The following is a 25,253-nucleotide window of genomic DNA, read 5'->3' on the forward strand; positions in this document are numbered from 1 at the left end:
TATAAGACATGCTAGGGAACAAACCTAAAAACCCTAGAAAGCTCCCCTGATGGATCTGAGAGTTGATTACAGTGTTCTTAAAGACCAACTCTGAAGGATTCCAATACAATCCAAGATCATAAATTGGCACTGATCGGTTCCAATGACAAGCGATGGTAAGGCCGTCTGCATCTGAATTTTCGAGTTATGAAAGGCACATCCATGGCGATGGATGATTACCGTCGCATGATTAAGAAGGGATCTATCACTTTTGACATGTTGATCGATACCGATACGACCTGATAAGTCCTTCATTTCGTTGTCAGGGAAGTGCAAATATTTTCTCTGAGAAATGTTCAAGCCCCTACATTTCACTTTGCAACTAATGCAAATATGCAACTTCATCCGATAAGAAATAGTTAACAGTTCCATATCAACCATACAGTTTATAATGTATTTGCTTTCAAAAGTCCTACTGTCAAAACAAGTTTTCAAACTGGGATTTGGAGAAAGACCATATTCAAATATAAATGGATACAATCCATTGGCATCTTTCTTTGTGTGTAAATTTTTCAGACATGTCCGTGTGAACATCTCTCTTTGACACATCTGAGCTCAATCCCAGTAAGGAAATATAAAGCTTGAGAATCTACATATAGCTTGGCTAATGTCAAGGCAACTTTGATAGTTGAATTTATAGAACTTCAGATTTTTCACATTGGGACATGCACTTTACCTTAATCCGGCAAGATTGCCAGATTGTATTGCTGGGGCTGTTCCTGACTGCACGCTCAGTATCTCATTCATGGGCTAATCATGGAAGCAATTACCAAATTGTGTAACAGGAATGTCACCTATCAATACTTCTAATAATGACAATAGCAGTTGATAGCATAATTTGACAAGGGGTTTTTCTTTGATCTAATTCTTATATTTTTAAAATCTGTAGCATCACTGTAGCATCCCATCTCATGGTTGGCATTCTCAGTTTCCATAGAATGAGGAAAGAAGAAAACAATATTTCAGAACAGGAGCCATACATTAAACAAGAAAAACTTCAGGGAAGAATCACCAATTTCCTGTTTCTTTCACAAGAAAACCAAAAACTTCTGGATTTACCTTTACTCAACTGGGAAGCTCGCCTTTCAGAATCCACGACTATCCTTTGAGGATGAAGGGAGTTTTCCTGCAAGTACATGGACAGATCTTGATGTGCAGGCACCTCCATGAAAAGGGTGGTTTATGGCACTTTCTATGCATGTATCACTGAAGCACAATACCAGAGAGGCAGGGAGAGAGGAGAAGAAAAAAGAGGTAAATCAATGAATATATCTATGAAGAGTTTCTCAAATAAATAATATCAGAAAACACCAGTGAGAAAGAATAGTCTGGTGATAAGCATCATATATTGCCTATAGGCCCTTACCTTACTGATGCATGGGCCACCTAGATACGAGAAAGCAAAATATATATATATATATATCCACCAATTTCGGTGACAAGCATCAGATATTTTGCCCATAAAATCTTTAGCTTAGTAGACTTCCTATATTTTATTGCAATGTTTATATCTTTAGTCTACTTAGTTTCTATTTTTGTTATTCATGCATGAGGCTGAAATATAAAGAGCCTAATGGTTTCTAATTTTAATTAGTTTCTATATTTATAAGATTATATTGTTACTAGTTACTAGGAAATTAGTTTCTACTTTAGTATACAAAGTTTCTATTTCTTGTAAAGCTTTAGCCAGCTATAAATAGGCCCTTACATGCAATAAAAAAGAAGAAGACTTTTTGAGCATGGTTGTCAAAGCGTCCGCCTGCCTAGGCTGCAAAGCGGTTTTTCAGCCGCTTTGTTTTGAACCGCTTTAATTGACGCCCAATCTACAAAGGAACTCGAAGGCCCAAAGTGACATAGAATGTGAAACATAAGCCATACTCAACATCAAGAATCATTGAATCATTAAATGCCTAGGCTGACACGTTGACAACCATGGTTTGACGAGATGAACATATGTTTGTGTTATTTTTTTTGAATAACTTTTCATAATTATGATTTTTGAATGCTTTTTTTTTTTTTTTTTGATGAATGTGACTATTGAATATTTGTTTAGCTTATTATAAAAAATAGTTGTATTGAAAAATTTTGACCCAACTGCTTCGGTCGCCTTATTGCCGTCTAGGCACCGCTTTGTCGCCTAATTGCGGAGCCCCAATCACTTTTGTTGCCTTGACAACCGTGTTTTAGAGAAAGAAAAAAAAAAGATGACTTTAAGCTTTAGCAGTGGGCGTTTGCATCCCCCCCCCCCCTTTCTTTCTCTCTCTCCTCTTCTTCTTCTTATGAGTATCATTCCCCTTCTTCAAGACTGATTCTTCTAAGATTCCCCCTATCTTATTCATCCTTCTTTATGTCCCCAATTAAATCATAGGTCTTTCGGAACATGGGAATACCTAAATGGAAACTTTTGCTTATGATATACTTAAAATTGAATGTTCAAAACAAAAAGTTGATGCAACACAGGTATACTCTACTACAATGACAACACAAGCCTTATCCCAATCAAATGGGAACCAGCTGCATCCTTGCCTTCCGATCAGATCTATTCGAGGCATATTGGATACAAGGCCCAAGCCATGCATATCTTTTCTCACCACTTCTCCAAAGGTTATCTTAGGCCTGCCCCTAGCTCTTTTTTCAATCCGGATTAAATCACTCCTCCACACAGGGTCATTTAAATGCCTCCATTTAGCATAGCCATATCACCTCAAAAGACTTTCTCATAGCTTATTATTTATCGGAGTTATTCCTTAACTAGGAAGGATAAGATAAGGAATAATCATATTAGAGTTGGTCTAAGAGTAGCTCCGATAAGTGATAAGTTATGAGAAAATTGTTTGAGGTGGCACAACCACATTTAACAAAGGCATGTAAATGCCCCTGTTCGGAGAATTGATATAATCCAGATTGAAGGAGTCAGAAGAGCTAAAGGCAAACCTATGATAACCTTAAGAAAAGTGGTGAGAAAGGATATGCATAGCTTAGGCCTTATATCTTGCATGGCCTTAAACAAAGCTAACTGGAAGGCAAGAATCCATGTAATCAACCCCATTTAGTTGGGATAAAGCAGCTTGTATTCCTTAATCATCTCTAGTATGATCATTTCCTCACTTTGTCCTTCCTAGTTTTGCCAATCATCCATCTCGACATCCTCATATTCGCTATACTGAATTTATCCATATGATGCTTCTTAAGAGCAGCTTTCTACTGCATACAGCATAGCTAGTTTTATAACAGTCCTATAAAAAATAAAAAAATAAAAGAGATTTAAAAGAATGTGTCGATCATACAAAACCCCGGACGCCATGGTTGCCAAGGTGGCAAGACGAATCAAAGCGGTTGGGGCTCGCCTAGGCAAATAGGCAACAAAACGGCGTCTAAGCAGCAATAAGGCGACCAAAGCGGTTGGGTCAAAATTTTTCAATACAACTACTTCTAAATTGATAAATTTCTATTATAAGCTAAACAAACATTCAAAAATCACATTAATCCCAAAAAAAAAAAAGCATTCAAGAATCATAATTGTGAAAGATTATCCAAAAAAAGAAAACAAACGAAAGTTCATCTCATCAAGCCTCAGAAAATATGACTATTAACTATATCAAATTATAAGTATGAAAATGAAAGTAGTAATTTTACATATTAACTTACCTCTAAGGTAGTGTGATGCCAAATAAATGCCTTATCCATTTAATGATTCATTGATTCCCGATTCCGAAATGACTAATATGTATAATAATAGTCAAAAAAGCGACCACTTTGGCGTCTAGGCAGCAATACAGTGCACAAGGCAACAAAGCAGTAGCGATTAGGCAAAAAAGCGGCTGAAAGACTACATGTCAACAAATAAGGTGGTTGAAAACCATGTTGCACTACCTAGGCAGACGCTTTGAAAACCATGCGGATGCACCTCTCCACTTTATCCATCGTATTTTACTTCTAGGAAAAAATCATCCTCTATATCACCTTATTCATTTATGATTTCAGTCGAATTACCTAAAATAACTACTTCGCAGAATCTCTCTCGTCAAGTTTTACCATCTCATTATTTGTCTGAGTGTAACCAAAGTTACACACTACATATTCCATCTTCATTCTACTTGGTCTAGAACTTTTTGACTCCAAACTTGATCTCCATATCTCTAACTTGGCATTAGTCTTTGTTTGCATATCACCAACCGAAATGGTATCATCAGCAAAAAGCATACACCAAGGAACATCATATTGAATGTCTCTAGATAAACCATCCATGATGAGTGCAAGTAAACATGGGGTGTAAACTTAATCCTTGATATAACCCAATTTTAATTGGAATTTCACTATCTTGGCCCCAAGTTCTTACGCAGTAATTTAACCTTTGTACATATAATTAACTATATCGACATATTTACTTAAAATATTTCTCTTCTGTGAAAAAAGGGCGAACCCAGTGCCTAAGTCTTCAGCGCTAGCAGAGTCTTGAAGGAGGGGGCAATTTCCCTACATAGCCTTACCTCAACAATTTTTGTTGAGAGGCTGTTTCAATACCTTGACCTCAAACCATAATTGTTGTCCACTGACTATTTCTCTTCTCTAAAACTTGCCAAATTAACTCTCTAGGGCCTCTATCACAAGCTTCTTCTAGGATATGTATATTTCTATTCATAAATTTCTCACCATCTTTTACAGGATGAAGACATTACTCTATATTCCCTTATAGTATTCGAACATAATAGATATTTGGATCAAGTAATGCAAACACCATTTAGAAAGGATAATTGCATGGAACTGATGCAGTAAATATTACTTTAGGGTGTATCCAGTTTTTAGTAGAAGCTGTTACCCATACTGCTACCTGAAGACAATGCAGCATACACAAACAAAAATGGTGTTTGAAGACTAAGGGAACTGACTCTGCAGGATAAATAGGTTACCTATTAAGCATATATCCTGGAGCAGATCATTACTTCCAAACCATGTCCCCTAAAAATTTAAGAGCAGGAACACCTCTGATTTCTACATCAACTAGGGGTGCCTGGATTGACCTCAACCCAGAAAGTTCAGGATCCTTCTGTATCATATCAAGGGCACGCATCTGATCCTGCAATAAACAAAAAGGAATATAAAGAATCAAACAATGTGTTTTTTGAAAACTTTTAGCACTCAAATTTGATTAGCATCATTTTTTTATTTTTTTTTTTTGTTTTACTCAGATAATGAGAGAGTTGCTATTCCACACAAGGATCTAAGAATCAGTTTAGGTTACTGTATTGGAGGGGTAATTTTAGGAGACATATCATGTCAGGGACCAAAGATACATTCAAGATATGCATGGATGTGCTTATGACATAAAATATAGTTTTGAAGCATAAAACACCTTATTGTGTGATATGCAAATACATACATGCATCCCAGACCCTGATTGACCAAAAAAAACTTCTACAAACTTTACCACTTATTTTCCAAGATCTATTTCAATTCATGATTTGACATAGAAAATCCCCTAAAACATGTTGAAAATGGTGAAGCAGTATGCAACTTTACTACTTATTGACCAAAATCTATTTGAACCAATGATTTGACAAAGTAAATCCCCCCAAACTTCTCGAACTGGCAAAAACAAGGTTGTTTTTTATGTTTGATAATTTCCCCCAACTCATAACAAAGAGAAAAACAAGCTTCGAAGCCCTCGGTTGTTCTTAATTTTGTATCTCACTAAAAGTTTCTGTTTTGCATGTTTAAAGAAGACCATATTAAATATTTAACCTGACTTGGACTGTTCAACTTACTGTTTTTACATCAGAACAATACCCACCAATACTTCTACATATTGGTCAATATGGTACAATATCTACTGACACTTAAAAACTCTAGTCTCACATAATTATAAAAAACCAGATGCAAGTAGTTTTCTTCTCTGAGCATTGTAGCACCCCTACCAAACACCAACCTCCCCCCCCCCCCGGGTGCAAGGGTGGGAACAAACAAACGGACCGGGGGGGGGGGGGGGATCCAATTTGAGAAGCAAAATGCCACAGTTTGCCATACTACCAATTTTGATCAACAAGATATAGATCATATATATTGGTGAGAATCAACGCTGGACATGGAGAAAATTGGAAGATTGATCTTGATGAGCCAAAAGCAATGACATTGACAACATAGTCCATAAAGTTTATTATGTAATTTGTAAGATGTCTCTTTAAAACACTTCAATGCATCTATAAGAAACCACAACGAACGAACTCAAAATGAGCTGCACTCAACAGAAGTACTAGGGTAGGGTATCATATCTGAGATGCATATTATATGCTAGGATATGCATGGAAATACACTTTCTAGAGAGGTAAGAAAAAACAGGACAATATAGATAAGCAATATATAACATGTATCATGTATAAAAACTAAAATAGAGAACAGCGTGTATGGGACAAGAATATTTCATTGAGTACAAATCCTTGCAAAAAAAATCAAACTTTGATAAATCAACTTTGTTTAATCTAAATACATCAATTTGTAGCACAAAGAAAAGGGTAAAAAACCAAGTTTTCCTGATTTATCTGTAAAATCTCCTTCAATTGCTGATCTCAAAAACAAAATCAAGTCTAATGGTCACATGGGCCTTCAATAGCCCCTCTACCCTTGGAGTGGGATCATTTGGTTTAAAGGCCACATTCCTTACACACACACACACACACACACACACACACCCCACCCCACCCCAAAAAGGAAAAAAGATAGTTTAGTATTTGGCGCCTCCACCCAATGCAGTCTTTCCTCATTCACCGCCAGACTCAGCTCCCTTCTTATGCTGCTTATGTTGGAATGGAATGGAAGATGTCGACCACCTTTTCTTCACCTGCACCTCTTCTCTTCTATCTGGAAGAGAGTCCTCAGTGCTGTCCAAATAGAAGAATCATTCCCCTTCAGAGAAAGTGGATTGGTTTACATGACAATTGGAGGGGAATCTCATTGAGATGCAGTTGGCAAGCTTTCTTTTTCCCACTATCAACCATACTTGGATGGAAGCAATCTTCACAGATGAACATTCCACTCCATTCAATGGTAAGATTTGGAATGCCATATTCGTTGTAGTTAGTCCTACGCTTTCCATGCTGCCCCTCCTTTCTGTAAGGGATTCCCCAAGGAACAGGATCATTGCTTTCTCCAAGGGCTTGCCCTCGACCACTAGCCCCTTCCCTTGATGGGCTTGTGCAGCATTGTTTGTTTTCTTTTGTTTCATTTTGTCCTTTCTTCTTTGGGTCCCTTGCAGTAAACTATTGTAACTAATATAACATTCCCTTCAACATCCAACCACTGTGTGGCTTTAATAAATCCTATCCCTTTGTTAGAAAAAGAAAATCAAAACTAACATGTCTAACAACAAGAATGAAGCAGGAAAGGTGTACATCACCTGCTCCAGCAAGAAGAAAAGAGGCTAACAACAGGCTTAGCTCAGGCTATGTGTTTCTCATCCCATTCACTTAAATTTTAAGATAATTTGTTGAGCTTTCCTGGTTGAACCATGTTTCCTTTCTCAGTTATGCTCTGTAAATAGAAATACAATAGGATTTGATTTCCTAGTCAAGTTAGAAAATAAACTATATGTCTAAGCTTGAAAAGACAAGGCAACATGTGATGGAAGAATAATTGAGGTCTGGACTGTCTGGTTTTCTGCAACTGGCTGTGTAGTTCTATCAGTGTGAAGCCTGTCTGGACAGGCAGACAACAGGATTCAGGTCTAGTTGGTGGGAAGCCATGGCTATCTCCTTTTCCCTTATTGCATACTATTTCTAACAATCAAGATACTGGATTCAATAACATGTGGCTCCCCTCGTCTACACTGGATTCAAGTATTTAATTTGTTGATAATGTTTCAACATCATTATATCTGATCGGAACGACCTGTAGCACCCCTGTTCTAAGCTGATTTTCTGTCAAATGTGATTTCTAACCTGCTATTGATTTATTACTCTAATTAAGCGAAGATCTGGAACATTCAAGGCCACCCTGTTAGTAACCTTCAACCAGGTATCTCCTTTTTATGGTATTTGATTCTGCTGACACTTAATTTGTCCAATTTTCCTGCTTAATCCAAGATCTGAGCTTTCAATTTGGATCAGATTCATATTCAGGATGCTTAAGACCAGTAACAAGAGAATTCAATTTAAATATCAGATATTTGGTTTAATTTGAGGTTTCCTGTTTTTTGTTCCAGCTTCTTATTTACGTATAGAAAAAAAGTACTTCTGATCCAGTCATTCAATTATAACCATCTTCAAAAGGAAATCTATATTAATTAGTTGTGGTGGCCTTCAAAGTTGGCATTCATCTGAGGAAGGAAGTTTACTTTTCTGTCGGCTTTTAGGTTGAACTTCTGATTTGGATTTCTTGGGATCTAATCTGGGAGATATATAGCTTGAACTCGTGTTCACCCTAACTATCACCCACCAAAGAAAGTTCTGAATTTGCCCATGCTCCATCATCATTTGGGAAGTAAAGAAAACATGATTTTTCAAGCAGCTACTTTGCAACCAGAAGGTATACTGACCAAAAAAAAATTAATAATAATAATTGACCCACATTTGATTCTCAGAAAATTCATGGAAAAGAAAAGCCCCTAATTTTAGTACAAGCTTTCCATACTCCATAGCTCCTGTTTCATATTTTCTGTAGTAAACTGTTTAATTCAGATGAAATCAGCAGGAACAAAAAACTTGGAAAGTATGGAGAGATTCAAAAGCTTAAGCCGCCAAATTGTATAGTTTTAGACTTTAGACAACCAAACAGAAGGAAATCAGTATTCCATCTGAAAACCTTGTGCCTCTGGACAAAAATTTGAAATTAAATATAATCCAAATCCGTAGAAATAAATGAATCACATATTTGAATCCAATTCTCTTATGATCTTATCCAGGGAATTCCACTATTCCCCTTGCATATTGTGGGAGCATCCATCAAAATCATGACTTGTGAGCTGTGACCACCTGCCTTACAGAAAACTGAGCTTCTGCTTTGCATGGTTAGCTTCAGATACTTCAACTGTAATCTCCCAAGTCCCAATAACGAGAAACAAGAGAGATTGGGAGTAGTGGGGGAGGAGAACAAGAGGGTAGGGGAAGGAAAAAAAAAGAAATTCAAAAGATCATACCTTCCGTTTCATTGCACAAAATTTGCAGTCTGATGCTGATGGTGGTAGAACCTGATTAACAATAAGCCTCTCGACTGGAACATTTTCCTTCTTCAAAGCAGCACACAACCTTGAAGACTCACTTATAGCCATGACCTGAAAGATTAAATAGCAAGCAAATATAATCATTATAGTATTCCAATTACTCTTTCCATGGTCAGGTTGCCAAATAAAGGTCAAAAATCATTTTAGAGTTAAATATCAAAGTATATATAACATACTACGGGCAAGGAAGAATGCAATATAAAGAGAATCTAACACCAAGTAAACTCACCCAAAAAGGATGCATCTGGAACTGAGGATAATGTCACTATGATAATTCTCCCTTCTATAACATAGCTTCACAGAATATTTTAGGAGACAAAATAAGGAAGTTGCTTTTGTTTTGGGTTGTAAATACATTTCTGGTTCCATCTCATTACAAGAATAGGAAAATAAGGCAAGTGAAATTAGTTTGAAAAAGCAAAAGCATAGCAATCATGATTGTGTAACTAATTTGGCCTTTTAAAAACCAAAGAATTTGGTTTAGTGGACTGAAATCAATTACTAGATTACAAAGTTGTAACTTCTATTTTATTTTCCTGTTAATTTCATTTCCCTTTCCTACTTCACTTCTACCAGATACAGCCTTTATAAATATTGCCTCTGCATTCTACGAAAAGAAGCACAGAAGTTCAGGATATTACCGTGGGAATTGTCACAATGATAAATTCAGTTAAGTCCGTATCCCGGAAAAGTTCTCGTACTTTCCCCATCCTCTCCCTCAGTTGCTCTAATTTGTCAGACTACAAAAATACATAAGCAATCAAGGACCAATGTCCAGAAAAATTAGAGCATCTCCAAGCAAATGACTCAGACTTACAGCATCCTGCTTGGTCTCTTCCTGCCCAAAAACAGATTTGATGGCTGAAGTTGCGGAAGTTAGTTTCTTCTTCAGCTGAAACAACAACAGGGAAAGAGGGATAATGTTAATACACATGCCAAAGGAGGTAGTTCTTCATCAAACAGTATCTAGGGACCAAAATTAGAATATGATTAGCTCCAAGTCCCCAACATAATTGCATCTCTAGAACGAGTGCTGGTTTGATGATCACTTCAAATGAAAAAACAAAGTAGCATTTGTTGAATCGATTAGTTTTTAATTCTTGTGTGATCTTATGAGATCAGCAAGCCTTCTATTTACAATAAAGAAATCAAAGGCAGAAATACAATAACGTCCCTTATATTCACAAGTCCAACAAAGAGTCTAACTATAGCAGTAAACAAGCTTTAAAAAAGGTCCATAAATACCCTTGCAGGTTACATATCTTGCAGTTACCATGACTTTCATACTGTATATAGAAGTAAAATTATGAATTGATCAGTCATGGTTATGCCAAGTTTCACCAAGTACAGGAGCTTGGGGGGCTAAAACCTGAACTGGTGATCAGACCAGATGCTTCATGTTCAATCTGGCGAACATTGGCCCGGGGGGGCTAAAACCTGACTCAAGAGTACCAGCTCAGGATGTGGCTGGAGTAAACTGGGAGAATGGACCAATGACCTAAGGCAAAATGCTCAGGAATGCACGTTCAACTGTTCAGACCTCCTGAGCACCTATCTTCATTGTTCGAGTTATTCTCCGGAAGACCATTCAACTATTGGGACTGCTCCCAGTGCTCAGGTTGACAAAGACATGATACTTTCACTCGCCATCATATCTGCTTTGAGAGGCATGCATGTCGACTCACCACTGAGGACCTACACTTTGGCAGAACCTACCACAACCACCCACCGGCTCCGACATGTCAGGATGGTTGCCACTGATGTCCGACATGTCAATCAAAGAGGAGATTAGGGCCAGCTTGGAAGTTCCAACGGTCACCCTACCTCAAGTCATGCTATAAATACTTCTTACCTACCTCATTCAATGGTAACTCTCAACCACTCTTCCCACTCATTCTAGCTATTCAGCTCAGACCTCTAAAACCCCAACCTAAGGATGGTGCTGCAATTGAATCTGACTTGAGCACTGAAGGTGGCTTCCTAACCATCTTGGCTGGCCAACTCTGATCATTTTCTCTAGTGAACAGGGTTCCCAACCATCCAAGGCTCAAGCGCAGTTCAACCAAGGGGTCAGATTCAATTGTAACAGACATGATAGCAGTAAATTCGTGAAGTGATCATTCCCGGGCATGAATTGAAATGCAGTGAAAACTCTATTCCCAGTTTCCGTATGTAAGTCGCACACCATTGCTCATGGACAAAGGCTAAAAACATTCACTAAGTAACTATCAAAGAAAAACGATAAAGTAAAGCCTAGTGTTTATTTCTCTCTTTTTTTTTTTTTTCTTTCTTTTTTTTTTTTTTTTGGGGGGGGGGGGGGGGAGGTGGTGGTGAGGGTGGTCAGGACCTGAAGGTTGAGCTACTTAAAAACAGTAGTCTTAAGCCAATTATCGCTAAACAACTGGGATAGTGCTTCAGGACATCCAAAAAAACAGAAAACATTGTATCCAATTACACAATTGGCTTCATTTTATTTTTTTATTTTTTTTTTTTGGGGGGGGGGGTTGGGGGAGGGGAATGGTCATTTCTTCCCTCTCCATGCATGGACCTTAGTTCAAAAGTATCGACAAAATTTTGAAAATTTGGTGTCAAACAAAAACTTGGTTTGAAATGAAAAGATCATATATTTCAGGAATTTCAGTTGAAATCTTGAAAATTCCATAAATGAGTAAGACTCACACTCAAAGGAACTTATTGGATCAATTTTCTTGAACCACATCTTCTCCTACCCAAACCACCAACCTACATTCTACAGTACTCCTATGATCCCATCACAGTGGATTAGTGGATTTCTTCACAGTTTGGTGATCCATACCCTAAGATAGGTTACCTTTAGTATGTCAATGATGCAACGTACATATCAACTATGGAGGACCATATGCATCTCTTCGCACAAACAATGATGTTGTATTTGTATGTCATACACTCGAAGAAATAATACACGTTGGCACCATTGGACCTTTAATGGGATCAACCCTAAACAGCATAACAATTATCGTCAGTATCTACTAGTTATTAGCCAACTGTATTAGGACTTTTGGTGAGTATTGATTCCTTGAAAATTATGTATTTAATTTTTACAAATCTTAGACAATATATTTGAATGATTTATTTCATTGTTTTTTGGAGCTGGTGCTTTTTTTTTAAATACTGGAAATGGAATGCCATCTGCAAGGGTTGAACCCACAACCTCTCCACTGAGAAGTATGGATCTTTACCACTCAACCAACCCTGCATTGGCTAATTTATTTCACTGTTGATTTAAATTGCTTATTGTTTAGCTCCTCTAATACTTAAAAAAAGTGTAAACATATGTCATACTACCAATCAAGCAAATCCAAAATGCCAATTTGGGTGACTACTTTCGGAGCGACCATTTAGATGTATTTACATTGCCTAAAGTCGGCTTTTCATGAAGTTTTAGGACTTAAATCTGGCCCCACAAAAATTACACACTGGAACTTGGTAGGAAGAATACCAGAGTGTGGTGAAATATCACCAAGATTTCGGTACTTCAGATATTTTGGTTTGACCGAAACACTGAAAGGAAATGAGATTTTAAACTTGGTTTGGGCATGGGCAGTACACTCCTCCACACAGAACTTTTCTTCTACAGATATAAAAGGAGAGAGAGGTAGCCCTCAGTGCAGCAGTGAGGTTGCTCCGTTATGACCTAGCAGCTAGCAGTCATGGTTTCAAGTCGTGAAACAGACTCTCCACAAAGCAAGGACAATGCTACATACAGTATGACCCTTCCCAGGCCCCGTAGCAACAGGAACCTAATGCAGAAAATAGCAGGATCAGGCTGGCACAACTTTCAGATGCTGAGAAAATAACTAACACATAACATAAATCTTATTGTGGGCAGAACCCAAAAACGGAGTTGCTTATAATTAGAACAGGTTCTCAAATGAGTTATTACAAAACCAAAAAAAAAAAGTAGTTACTCGCAGATTCACTTAAGCAATAAGGAGATTACTCCATGGCAATGGATGGGAGGTAGGGTGATGCAGCTTAAAAATAAACTTGAAAATGTAATGGAGTTTTACAGTCAATAAGAAATTAAGTACAAAGATATGATGAGACAAAGAAGAACTCTGGGGTTGTTTAGGTATTCACTCAACAAAAAGGGGACCTCAAACTCAAACAGGGACCATGATTCAAACTTGTCATGAAAAGGTCAAGATGGTTGAGGTTTCAGCAAGTCCATGTTATTTCTTATCGGTTCAAATAATTGTTTCAGTGGGAAATAGCCAAAGTTGGCACCAAAGGAAGCTTGTTTCAGGCACAAGAAACTTACAAGCAAATTAAACATACACCCCCTAGATTTACTAAAACTTATATCTACTACTTGATAACTCTATGAAACAGAGTTAATTCTAGGGTTTTTATATTTGAGATAGCTTGATTTAAGAGTGATTTCTCTTAGTTTTAGTGAGAAATCTCACTTGATTGTAGTTTAGAGAGCCTTAGTGTTTAAGTCTTTTAGAGATCTTTTATATTATTTTTGGATGAATTTCCTTGAGTTAATGGATGGAATTGATTAACCCTAATTTTCTTGGCATTATAGGAGAAGAGTTATAATGGATGAAGAAATGGCATGAGTCATAGAGGAGGAACAGAGAATAAGGCTACTTAGTTTGCTACAGAGATTGCTGCAGCATAATTTTTCCAGATTGGATTATCAAATGACACACGTAGCATCACCAGAAAAAGGGCTAGCTGATTAGATATTCCTCTTGTCATTACATGAAGGATCTCAGCTATTGATCTCAAAAGAAAATGTTCTAATCCTACAATCCATTTTTACCCTATCACATAAGGAAAGAAAGGGGTAATTGAGAAAAGGGGGAGGCATCAAAACAGGGCAGAACCAAAGACGAAGAGAGGAGACTTCAGCCAAGAGGAGGAGTTGTTGGACATAAGGAGCTGGAGCATTGTGGAAGCATTTTTCAAGCTCTTTATTGGGTTTTATGTTTCCTATCTCTTTTCATTTTATTAGAACTCCATTAATGGCTGTATTTATCTCTCTATTTTTTAGCTTTAATATGAATTAATTTCTTTGTAATGTTGGGATGACAAAGTACCCAAACCTGTAATTTGAGCTAGACTGTTCAGTTTGCTGTTACCTTGTTGTAGCCTAATTCATTATCAGTGTGTTCAACATATTATCAGTGTGTTCAACATATATGTTTTTTATCAATTTCATTTATTGATTGGCCATCTCTAAGTGAATGTTGTGGTTTCAATTTGTTGGAAAATTAATCGGAGCTAGACCAATGTTGCACAATGTGTGTCAGCTTGATCCACATGCTGATTTAGTTAATTAGCGAGTAGGATAAGGATATTCACCGGCCTCACATAACCACCATTAGAACCCGTGCATAACTCGCATCTTTAGTTCAATTCCCCACAGGAATATGATGGTTTTAAACTAGGACACTAATGCAAAAGTGGATCAAAAGATACCCATGTATAATTTTGTTCCAGATTTTCTGATTTGCTTTGCGATGCATCTTTGCCGTAGCATTCATAGCCCAACTTCAGGAGGGGGGAAATTGATTCCCAACATCCATACCACTCACTGAAGTTCTTGTTACTGCGCGCTTTCTTTTTATTAAGGCTCTCTTGTTTAATTCATCTATCATTCTTTTAATTAGTTCATAACTACAAGTAATTTAGTCAATCTTGTTTAAATTAGTGTCCCTTTTACATTGAAATTCAAGGATAATATTCTCCATAAGATCAATACTCTACTTTTTAATACTTGATTGTGACACGTGCACTTGCATAGCATCTTTAGATACAAACAAACACTACCCCTACAAAATTTAACTACAAATGTAGCCTTGAAAACTAAGACTTGTTAGTTTTGAAATTAAAAAGACCAAAACATTCTTATTAACCCTTCCAATAGTAGTTGAAATGACCTAACTACCCTTATTTTGTTCGTTAATTACAAAGGGGGAATCAGGCAAGGAATATTCCTCAACTTTTCTCCACCCTTTCACACTCTCAAACCATAGTTGTCAAGGCGTCACCTTGGCGTCCGGGCGCTTGTGGAGCTCCTAAGGCGAGTGTCGCCTCACTTGTAACCCATAAGGTGGTCACCTCGGGCTCTGAGGCGTCACCTAGGCAACACCTCGGATGCCTTAGACCCCTAGACTACCGCCTTTGTGTATTTAAAAAATAACAATATTTATTATTCCAAATCTAAGGTAGAAAAGGAATTGAAAATTAGATTCCGATTGAGAATCAACTAATGGTTGAATACTTAAGGTGTTACATGGGATCATGGTTAGTGTAACATGGGATCATTGTTACATTAACAACCAAAAAGAAAAAAAGGCACAAAGTTGGAGAATTAAACTCGAGCTGCTCGAGTCAAAACCAAAACTTCCACCGTAAATCACTAAAGCCCTAAATCTCTTGGCCTCCTCTTCCTCTCGATTGACGATGGCGACGACAGCGACAACGATGACGATGGCTACGGGGACGACGACGAACGATGACGGCAACAGTGACAACGGCGACGATTTGTTGCAGTGACCATTCCCTTTGATCTCCAGCGACTTCTTCTGCTGTTTTCTTTCCTTTTTTTTCTTCTTCCTAAATAGTCTGGTACAAATTTGTAGCGGCAGCAGCATCTCAGGCAGCGGGAGCAGCACTCTGGCAGCAGCATCTCAGGTGAAGGATCCACTGTTGTTTCTTACTTTCTTCTTCTTTCTTCTGCTTTTTTTTTCTTTTCCTAAAAAGTCTGGTACAAAGTTGCAGCGGCAGCAGCATCTCAGGCGGTGGGAGCAGCACTCCGGCAGCAGCATCTCAGGCGAAGGTTCCACTGTTGTTTCTTACATTCTTCTTCTTTCTTCTGCTTTTTTTTTCTTTTCCTAAAAATTCTGGTGCAAATGCTTTTGCAGTTGCAGCGACCCTCAAATCTGAAGTTGCAGCGGCAGCGCGGCACTCCGGCAGTTCTTGCATCACAGCGTCTCAGGCAAAGGTTGGCAACTTCAACATATTGTTTTTCTTCTTTCTTCTGCTTTTCTTTTTTTCTCTGTTAACAGATTTTGTTAACACTAACAGCATTAAACTCCAGTGATTTTGATCACCATCTTCTCAGGCGACGGTATGTCGCCGCATTCTTTTTTTTTTCTTTCTTTTCTATGTTTTAACCATATTGCAACTTATAACTTATTAAGTATAACCGAGACCAGTTTATTAGCTTATAGTCTACTGATTATAAAAGATATGATACATTTATAATGAATTAGAGTGTATGAGATGTACACTAAAAATTTCATTTAAAACACCTCAAAAGCGCCTTGAAGGGTGCCTCGTCGACTCATCGCCCCAACTAGCTAAAACCGCCTCGCATCGCCTCGTCGCCGTGACAACTATGTCTCAAACATCTCCATCATTCAAGGTTTGAAGACCTAAAAACTTCCGCTCTAATTGATTTTGTTAATGGTGAAAGATGAAAAGCAAGCTTACCATCAAAACGTCGCATCAATCACAAAGCCCCTCCTCTGTTCTTTTGTTCAAATACAGGGTCAAATCAGCATCTCATCCATTGAAGAAATCATTGGAAAGATGAGCTTTTCCTCTATTATCCTCCTTGTACTGAAAAAAAATCTCTAAAAATCCTGGAAATAATAATTGTCGCATTATTTTAAGCCCAATGCCTCAAATTGGTTTGCCAAACTCCGTTAGTGTTTTACTGCCGGTCCCAAGCCCGAGTAAAGGAGGAGGGTTGGTGTGTCAGGTCGGCAATTGGCACCTGAAAAAATCTAGTCAAACCCTTTTTCATGGATTCAACCTTATATGATAAATGCTATACTAGAGCGTTCCCCAACAAAAGAAGCAACACACTACACTATGGCCCGGGTGTAGTGATAAATGGGTAAGGATTAGCTAAGGCGTCCCCCGTAAGCGATGCATCGCATCGGCGCCAGGATGCGATGATAAGTAGGCAAGGGTTCCCGCACCATGGACTAGTGCAGGTAAAGAAGCTTGTTGAAAAATGTAGGATTAGATTGGAATCTTAGAACATAGGATCTTTAACAAGTAAGAGCTTAGAATTGATAGATGTTATGAGGAAAATAATGATTAATATAGCTTGCAGTCAAGAGATTAGATGGAAGGGTAAAAAAGCTAAAGAGTTGGATGACTTTAAACTTTGGTATACTGGAAATAAAACTAATAAAAATGTAGTAGGTATAATAGTGGATAAAGATTTTAAAAATGATGTTGTGAATGTTAAAAGAGTGGGTCATAGGATTATTGCTATCAAGCTTGGAATGGAGAAAGATATTGTAAATACAATTTGTGCATCTGCACCTCATGTAGGATTAGATGAAAGTATAAAGTTAGATTTTTGAAAAAATATGGATGGATTAATGCAAGAAATTCGTCAAGGAGAAAATATTATCATAGGAGGTGATCTAAATAGACATATTGGAAAAGGTCAAAGAGGCTATGAGAGTGTACATGGAGAATATGGTTTTGGTGAGAGGAATGAGGAAAGGACAATTTCAGATTTTGTTGTTGCTTTTGATCTATCTATTGTAAATACTTGTTTCAAAAAGAGAGAGGAGCATTTAATTACCTTCAATTGTGGACATCATAGAAGCCAAATAGATTTCTTCCTAACTAGAAAGACTGATAGATTGTTGTGCAAGGATTTCAAGGTGATACCAAGGGAAAGCTTAACTATACAACATAGACTTGTGGTATTGGATATGTGTCTAACCCCAAAAACTCATAAAAGATGCAAGGTTAACTATCCCAGGATAAGATGGTAGAACTTGAAAGGAGAGTGCTTGAAATGCTTCACTAAATGAAGTACTCAAACAAAGAAAGTGGGATTTTAAGGGGGACACTAATGCAATGTATAATGAGATGGCTATGTGTATCAACAAAGGTGGCTAAAGATGTCCTAGGTGAATCAAAAGGAAAATTACATTCTAATAAAGAGACTTGGTGGTGGGATAATGAGGTTCAAGCTGCCATTAGCAATAAGAAAGCTAGTTTTAAGACATGGCATAGAACTAAGGATGTTGAAGATCTTCAAAGGAATAGGTTGGCTAGAAATGAAGCTAAGAAACTTGCAAGAAAAGAAAGGGAGAAGAAGTATGAAGAGTTATACAATAAGTTGGGCATGAAGGGGAAAAAATCTATTTATAAGATAGCTAAAATAAGGGAAAGGAAGAATAGAAATCTTGACCATGTTAGATTTATTAAAAATGGAGATGGTAAAGTACTAGTATGTGATGAGGACATTAAGAAAAGATGGAAAATCTATCTCTCTAGTCTACTAAATGAGCATGCTTCAAGCACTTGTGATTCGGACGATTAAAACATTCACCAAGGCACCAATTTTCAAAAATATATGTGGAGAATTTCGATGTCCAAAGTAAAAGAAGCACTAAGGAGGATGAAACTAGACAAGACACAAGGTCTTGATGAAATCTCAATAGAAGTATAGAAGAGCTTAGGAACCCTAGGCTAGTTTGGTTGACTAAGTTGTTTTGTAAGTTTGCACAAGGGAAATGCCAGATGAATGGAGGAGAAGCATAACGTGGTTCCAATTTACAAAAATAAATGAGATATTTAAAGCTGTAATAACTATAGGGCCATTAAATTGATGAGCCATACTATGAAATTATGGGAGAGAGTAACTAAAACCCGTTTGAGACACTTAACCATAATTATGGAGAATTAGTTTGAGTTTATGCCGGGAAGGTCGTAATGGATTAGGAGACTTATGGAAAGGTATAAAGAGTATAGGAAAGACCTTCATATGGTATTTATTGACCTAAAAAAAACATATGATAAAGTTCCTAGAGCGTTAATTTGGCACGTACTAGAGAAAAAAGTGTTGCAAATAAATATGTAGACATAGTTAAAGATATGTATGATGGTTCAGTGACAAGTATAAGAATAGTGAGGGGACAAAGTAATGAATTCCCAATTACAGTTGGGCTACATCAAGGATCAACTTTAAGCCCATATTTATTTGCACTTGTAATGGATGAATTAACCAAAGAGATTCAATACGAGGTCTCGTAGTGTATGCTTTTTGCTGATGATATTGTGCTGATAGATGAGACTCAAGTGGGGATAATACCAAGTTAGAATCATTGGAAAGCAGCTTTGGAATCAAAAGTCATGGTCTAGATCTGTTGCAAATTTAGCATTATGTTGTTGATCTGACATTCAGAGTCATATGGTGATCGCCTTGTTCTTCGCCAGGCTGTAGATCCCACAAGGTCTGTCTGCCAGCGCTGATTCACCATCCTCTCATTTAAAATAGATGTATGTCCCATTTTATTCATCAATGCATCTCCTTGATTAGCAATACTCTTTTTTATTGAGAGAGATTCTTTCAACCTATAATGCTGAGATTGATGAACTTCAATAATATATTTCCTTTTCCTTGCTTCCTAAGTAGAACGAAGATAGAATATCTAGTTTGTAACTTTAGTCATAATAGGGCAAACGATGAGATGGTGAAACTTGACAATAAGGAGATTCCTCAGAGTGATTTTTTTAGGCACCTAGGTTCAATCATAAACAAAAGAGGTGATATAGAGGATGATGTTTCCCAATGAATTAAAATAGGGTGGATGAAGTGGAGATGTGCGTCTGGGGTCTTGTGTGATCGACATATTCCATTAAAGCTTAAAGGAAAATTCTATAGGACTGTCGTTCGACCAACTATGATGCACGGTGCCGAGTGTTAGGCTGTTAAAAAGAATCACATGGATAAACTCAATGTAACAAAAATGAAGATGCTAAGATGGATGAGTGGCAAAACTAGGAAAGATAAAATAAGGAATGATCATATTAGAGTCGGTCTGGGTGTTGCTCCCATAAGTGATAAGCTTGGGGAAAGTTGTTTGAGGTAGCACAGCCATATTCAACGGAGACCTACAAATGCCCCTATACGAAGAAGTGATATAATCCAAATTGAAAGAACTAAAAGAGCTAGGGATAGACCTAAAATAACCTTAAGAGAAGTGTTAAGAAAGGATATGCATAGCTGATAGCTTAGGCCTTATATCTAGCATGGCCTCAAACTAGGAACTAATTGGAAGGCAAGAATCCATGTAGCCGACCCCATTTAGTTGTGACAAGGCTTGTTGTTGTTGTTGTTGTTGTTGTTGTTGGTCTACTAATTCTGTCTTAATGAACTCAAAGTCTCTTATATTTGAAACCCATCAATCCATTCTGATTAGTCATGGCAGATTTCAATATAAACCAGCCTATTGGATCGATCTGATTCATAGTTTCTAAACCAAGAATATCAGATAATCAACAAACTAAAATAATTGAAGAAAATCAAGACAAAGAAATCTCGGTTATGGGTTTTCTTCTGCACTTAATCAGTCAGCCTATCTATCTTCCTCCATCTCCTCTATTGGTCCAGGAAGAAGAGAGAAGACAACGATGAAACAATCTAATATTCCGATTTTTTCTTTTTTATTTCTTTTTCCCCTCTTTTCTTTTTGACCCTTATCTCGTTACTTTGGACATTTATTGAGGAAGGGCTTTAGTTGGAAATTAATGAAGGAGAATGCATCCAAAATCTGGTAGCATCAATTCATCATTAAATCAGAGATTACTGGACTTCCATTAAAAGCAGTAGCTATAACGTCTGTATGGTATGCGGTCATGGGTTTACACCTCAAATTCATTCAAACATCAGGTGTATATTTTGCTGATGGGACTATGTATGGATCTGGTGCTGGTTTTTCATATGCATTTGATAATTCATTTCATGGGTTTCAAAGGCATGGATTTGAAGCCCTATGCAAAAGGATAGATTAAATGTTAGAGGGAAGTGTGTAGATTGAGGGGTTGAAATTGAAAGTCGTAGGATAGCAGGTGAAGGGGAAAGTAAGGTAGAGGAATATCAGCCTAACAGCTTTCTAAAGGGAGGCAATTTCAGGTTTCTACAATATCTTTTGGGAAGGTAATCAAAGGGGGGACATAAAATGGGTATTTCAGATATTTTATTAGGAGGACACCACCATTTAACCTCAGAAATTAAACAGTAGGGGTATATTGGTAGTTGAATTTTTTGGTGTATACGTAATTTACTCTAGACTTATTATCTTTCAAATTGGGAAAGAAAAAAAAATTCTAATTTTGGTGTTTTGGAATTGCATCCTTGGTTAGCAGTAACCATTGACCCCTAAAGCTAAAATTGCCTATTCCGCATATTTTTCGATTACTAGGAGGCACAGTTATTTATGAAATAATTAAAGAATCAAAGTTATTAGTTTTTACCATAAATCCAAGATAGAATGAAGTGTTCACAATGAATATTGCATAGATACCTAACCCAAGTAAAATGACTAATACATGTTACAGACCACTTAGGCACCTATTAGTGTAGTCTTTCATGTCTCAACTCCCAAGTCCAACAATGCACTACTCTTAGTAGGTGACCACCTACCTACTAAGGAAGTCAATATACTAAAATATTTGAGATTTTTAACAAGCTTCTCAAGATAATCACAATTTCGGTCAAGTCATTCAAATCTTGACAAGGTTGAGATTCTTGAGATTTCAGTGAGTTTTTGAACCACAATGGGAACCACTCCACCCAAGAGTGGGAGTGGGACCACTCACTGCAGAGGCTACGTTTGAATCAAATTCTTATACTCATTCATACTCCAGAATACATATACAGGGAAAGGAAGTAATAGTCATTGCCTCATTGGAACGAAGTCACTAAAATAAAGCCATTGGAAACGCCTAGAAAGATTGCACGGGACAAAGTGGAGCATGTATTAAATGTTATCATCATGATTATATCATTCTCTGCCATCAACGAGTTTGATGCAATCGTCTTCATTGTCAAGGTGTGATGATCAAACTTCTTCAACTCATGCTCTACCCTAACATGGTGCACAAGATTGGAACTTGCTAGATGTCAATTTGATGCAACACAAAAGTAAAACTTGAAAACTATAGAAGAGTTGAATTTCAAAACACAAAATCAGGTACAAGATAAGAAGGGACAAAAGGACCACTTAACCCTAGGGTTGCTTGGGACTCACTCAATCACAAGAGGACCTCAAACTAAAATAAGACTTAGCACGAGATGTTACATTCGACTCAAATTATCCTCTCTTTTTCTCTTCTATACTTCAGAATGCGTACATTGGGGATGGGAGAACTGGACGTTGGAATAGAACTGTTGGAATGTAACCATTGGAATAGAACCATTAAAATATATCTAAAATATAGCCATTAGAAAATAGTCATTGAAATATAGCTGTTGAAAATGTCATGGAAAGAGTATATGAGAGTGGAGGTGGTGCTTCTTAAATGTTCATCATCACTACTACACAACATTAAGCTGGTGATACAACTGGTAGAACTGATTATAATAACCTAGAATGGATTCCAACTCCTTTTAAGATAATATATGTGGTCATTTGTCACTAAGAGCCCTCAAGAAGTTGTCCAATATCAGTTTTTGACTTATGATTAATATTCTGTTTTGTGTATTTCGTATGTTTAGATTTAGATAAACTCAATTGTATTCTGCATAGTTCTGGTATATTAACAAATCACAGCTTTCATAGTTGAATCTGAGTTCAAGGCTCGCACCTTCAAGATCTTGCCAATGGATGCATCCAAGAAGTCTGGCAGTGATAGAAGTCGAAGAGTATGACCCTACCAAAGGCAGTCCATAAGTAAGATGGAGAACATCCTGGAAGAAAGTCTATTAGATGCACTTCATGTTTCACTTACTGTGGGTGCAGTGTCAAAAACTATCCGAGTGAACATACTGTATTCTTGTGCTTCAACAAATTGCATAACCTGAAAAGCAGCTCCATATTTAGAAATGAAGATGGGACCAGACTTGTATTATGGGTGACACAGGGGAATAATAGGCAGAGAGAACTCATGCCTTGGAAATTGCAAGAGCTTCATCCAGACCAGGAGGAGGTGTGTCCAGCAACTCTCCTAGTTTTAGTTCTCCTAACTTGAACAAATAACATGAGGAACATTAGTAACATCGTTCTTGTTTCTACAAACACAAAATCAAATAACACCATCAAGAAAGATGGTCAAGCTTGCTAAACCCAAGTCTTGCAGAAAGTTTTTACCTGCTCAACAAGCATCCCAAGACCCATGCTATCCATAAAGTCTTTGACCCCAGTCCCACCATTTATCTGACTAGCAGTGCGGAACTCTTCCTTCGCATTCTCAGGGTTGATCTGTAGACAAATATTACCAATTAAACATATGCCTAGCAAAGTTCTACATGAGGAAGCCAATGTACTCTGATTTCACCTCTTAAGTTTCAATATACCTCAAGAGCAAACAGTGGAGATTCCGGTCCATCTACTGGTACTAGTGTCCCCCCAGTCAAATCCTAGCAACATTGAATAAAATGTGACCCATTACATTAATCTCTACCAAACTTAAAGCAAAACAACAAATGCATGGAAATTTTGAACAAATTTAAGTTTACTAGTATCAATCTTCCAAAAAGATCAAATTTTAGAACATGACCTGTTGGTACCTGGGCAAAAGAGTCACTGAGGGAGTGTGCTGGATCAGTGGATACTACAATAGTGGGGTGCCCATTGTTTGCAAATTTAACAGCAAGAGATGCAGCACAGCTTGTCTTTCCAACCCCTCCTTTCCCACCTAACATATAGTATTTCCGCTGTGTTCCAGCAGCCATCTCATCAAAACCAACAACAGCTTCAGCAGGAGTGGCGACCGCTCTCACTATAAAATTGAGGGAGGAATAAAATCTTAAAGAGTCAACTTTCAAGCTCTTTCCATCGTTCCCATGAGTCATGGCCATATTTTTATAAACACAAAATAAAAATAAATAAAGCTAAGGCATTGAGCTTTCCACCAATGTCCACTTACATTCTTTAAGGTCATAATTTTATCAGCCAAATCCTTCTGTAATCACTCTTATTTCATTTTATTTTATTTTTTTCAAGTTTTCAAGTTTTGAATTATATTATCTCTAATTCACTTGTGAAAAAGGAAAATCCGGAAAAGAGAACCATCAAACCAATATGACAACTTCTTGAGCTACAAGAAAACTCAATAGATAAAATCGATAAGATTCACATTAAAATGTGAAAAAAAATTGAACACTTCTCAAGAAAAAAAGATGGATAGATGAAGGAATTACGAACCTTGAAAGGAATTTCTGAATGGCTTTCTAGCGGTGGGAAGCGAGGTGAAACCGAAGCTTCTCGTTATTTTCAACATAGAAAAAGGAGCTTGGCTTCTCGATATGTGAGTGAACAAACCCGCCATTGCCAAGGAATTCGTTGCTGAGAATCGACTACTGTAAACTGAAGAAATGGAAGGAATACAAGGTGCCATGTTCTCGATATTTAGTACACGGAGTTCAAACTCCGAACCTCGGAGGCAGCAGCAGAGAAAGAAATATTTTTATTATTTTTCTTTTTCAATTTTGGGAAAATTCAGCGATATACGTATACGGTATACCCCAAGATATGTTAAAAGGCATAAACACCCACAAGTTTGTCGAATTAACAATCTCCCCCTATTCTGGTAATAGTGTAAATGTGTAATATCAGAGTCCGGATCTGCACCTGACGGGGAGCACACCCCGACACTTCCTAACCACAAAAACCTGTGGGGCCCACGGTGAAAAACATTTTTTGAAAAAAACAAAAAAAAATTTTGCCAGTGGGACCCACTGGTTTTTGTGGTCAGGAAGACATTGTGCTCCCCTCGACGGGAAGATGATCCAGATTGGTAATATCACTGGTTAGGCAGTTGGAAAGAGACCATTATACCCTTGATGGTTCAAATTACTACTGTACCCATGTATATATCTTCCTGGTTGAGAAGTCAATTAATAGTTAATACACCCTTCAATTTGTCCCTCTTCAGCATAAAATCAGGGTAATTTTTTATGCCCTTATACAACCCTCTAAGTTATTTAATTTATCAAACCAACATTTATTATTAACACTGCTTGTCTCAA

At 37.4% G+C, this 25,253-nt stretch overlaps 1 protein-coding gene across 2 annotated transcripts; it reads right to left on the bottom strand.

Moving 5' to 3' along the window:
* Positions 1-258: 258 nt before the first annotated feature.
* LOC149023478 (ATPase GET3B-like) lies at positions 259-24,696 on the bottom strand. Of its 2 annotated transcripts, none has more exons than XM_089144012.1 (12): positions 24,430-24,696; positions 23,793-24,004; positions 23,580-23,642; positions 23,374-23,484; positions 23,175-23,249; positions 23,015-23,083; positions 22,871-22,936; positions 10,068-10,142; positions 9,892-9,990; positions 9,167-9,301; positions 4,950-5,116; positions 259-1,165 (listed from the first exon to the last, which is right to left on the bottom strand). In XM_089144012.1, the coding sequence occupies exons 1-11, from the start codon at positions 24,620-24,622 to the stop codon at positions 4,979-4,981; spliced, it is 1,236 nt and encodes a 411-aa protein (XP_089000138.1). In that variant the 5' UTR covers positions 24,623-24,696; the 3' UTR covers positions 259-1,165; positions 4,950-4,978. The 2 variants fall into 2 exon arrangements, with proteins under 2 accessions (XP_089000138.1, XP_089000137.1); XM_089144011.1 differs by having other exon boundaries at positions 259-1,245.
* Between the last annotated feature and the right edge of the window lie 557 nt (positions 24,697-25,253).

This window comes from Hakea prostrata, chromosome 2 (genome assembly GCF_041222555.1).
Source record: "Hakea prostrata isolate BN-2017 chromosome 2, UWA_Hpros_2, whole genome shotgun sequence".
Classification (NCBI taxonomy): domain Eukaryota; kingdom Viridiplantae; phylum Streptophyta; class Magnoliopsida; order Proteales; family Proteaceae; genus Hakea; species Hakea prostrata.

What these genes read in the sequence shown, in the direction of transcription:
- LOC149023478 (XM_089144012.1), bottom strand. Translation starts at nt 24,622, where the DNA reads ATGGCACCTTGTATTCCTTCCATTTCTTCAGTTTACAGTAGTCGATTC. An exon ending in CCATTGGCAAGATCTTGAAG is followed by an intron (nt 10,143 to 22,870) that starts GTGCGAGCCTTG and finishes TTGTTGTTTCAG; the next exon opens with CTGAAGAAGAAACTAACTTC. An exon ending in TCATTGTGACAATTCCCACG is followed by an intron (nt 9,302 to 9,891) that starts GTAATATCCTGA and finishes TTAATCTTTCAG; the next exon opens with GTCATGGCTATAAGTGAGTC.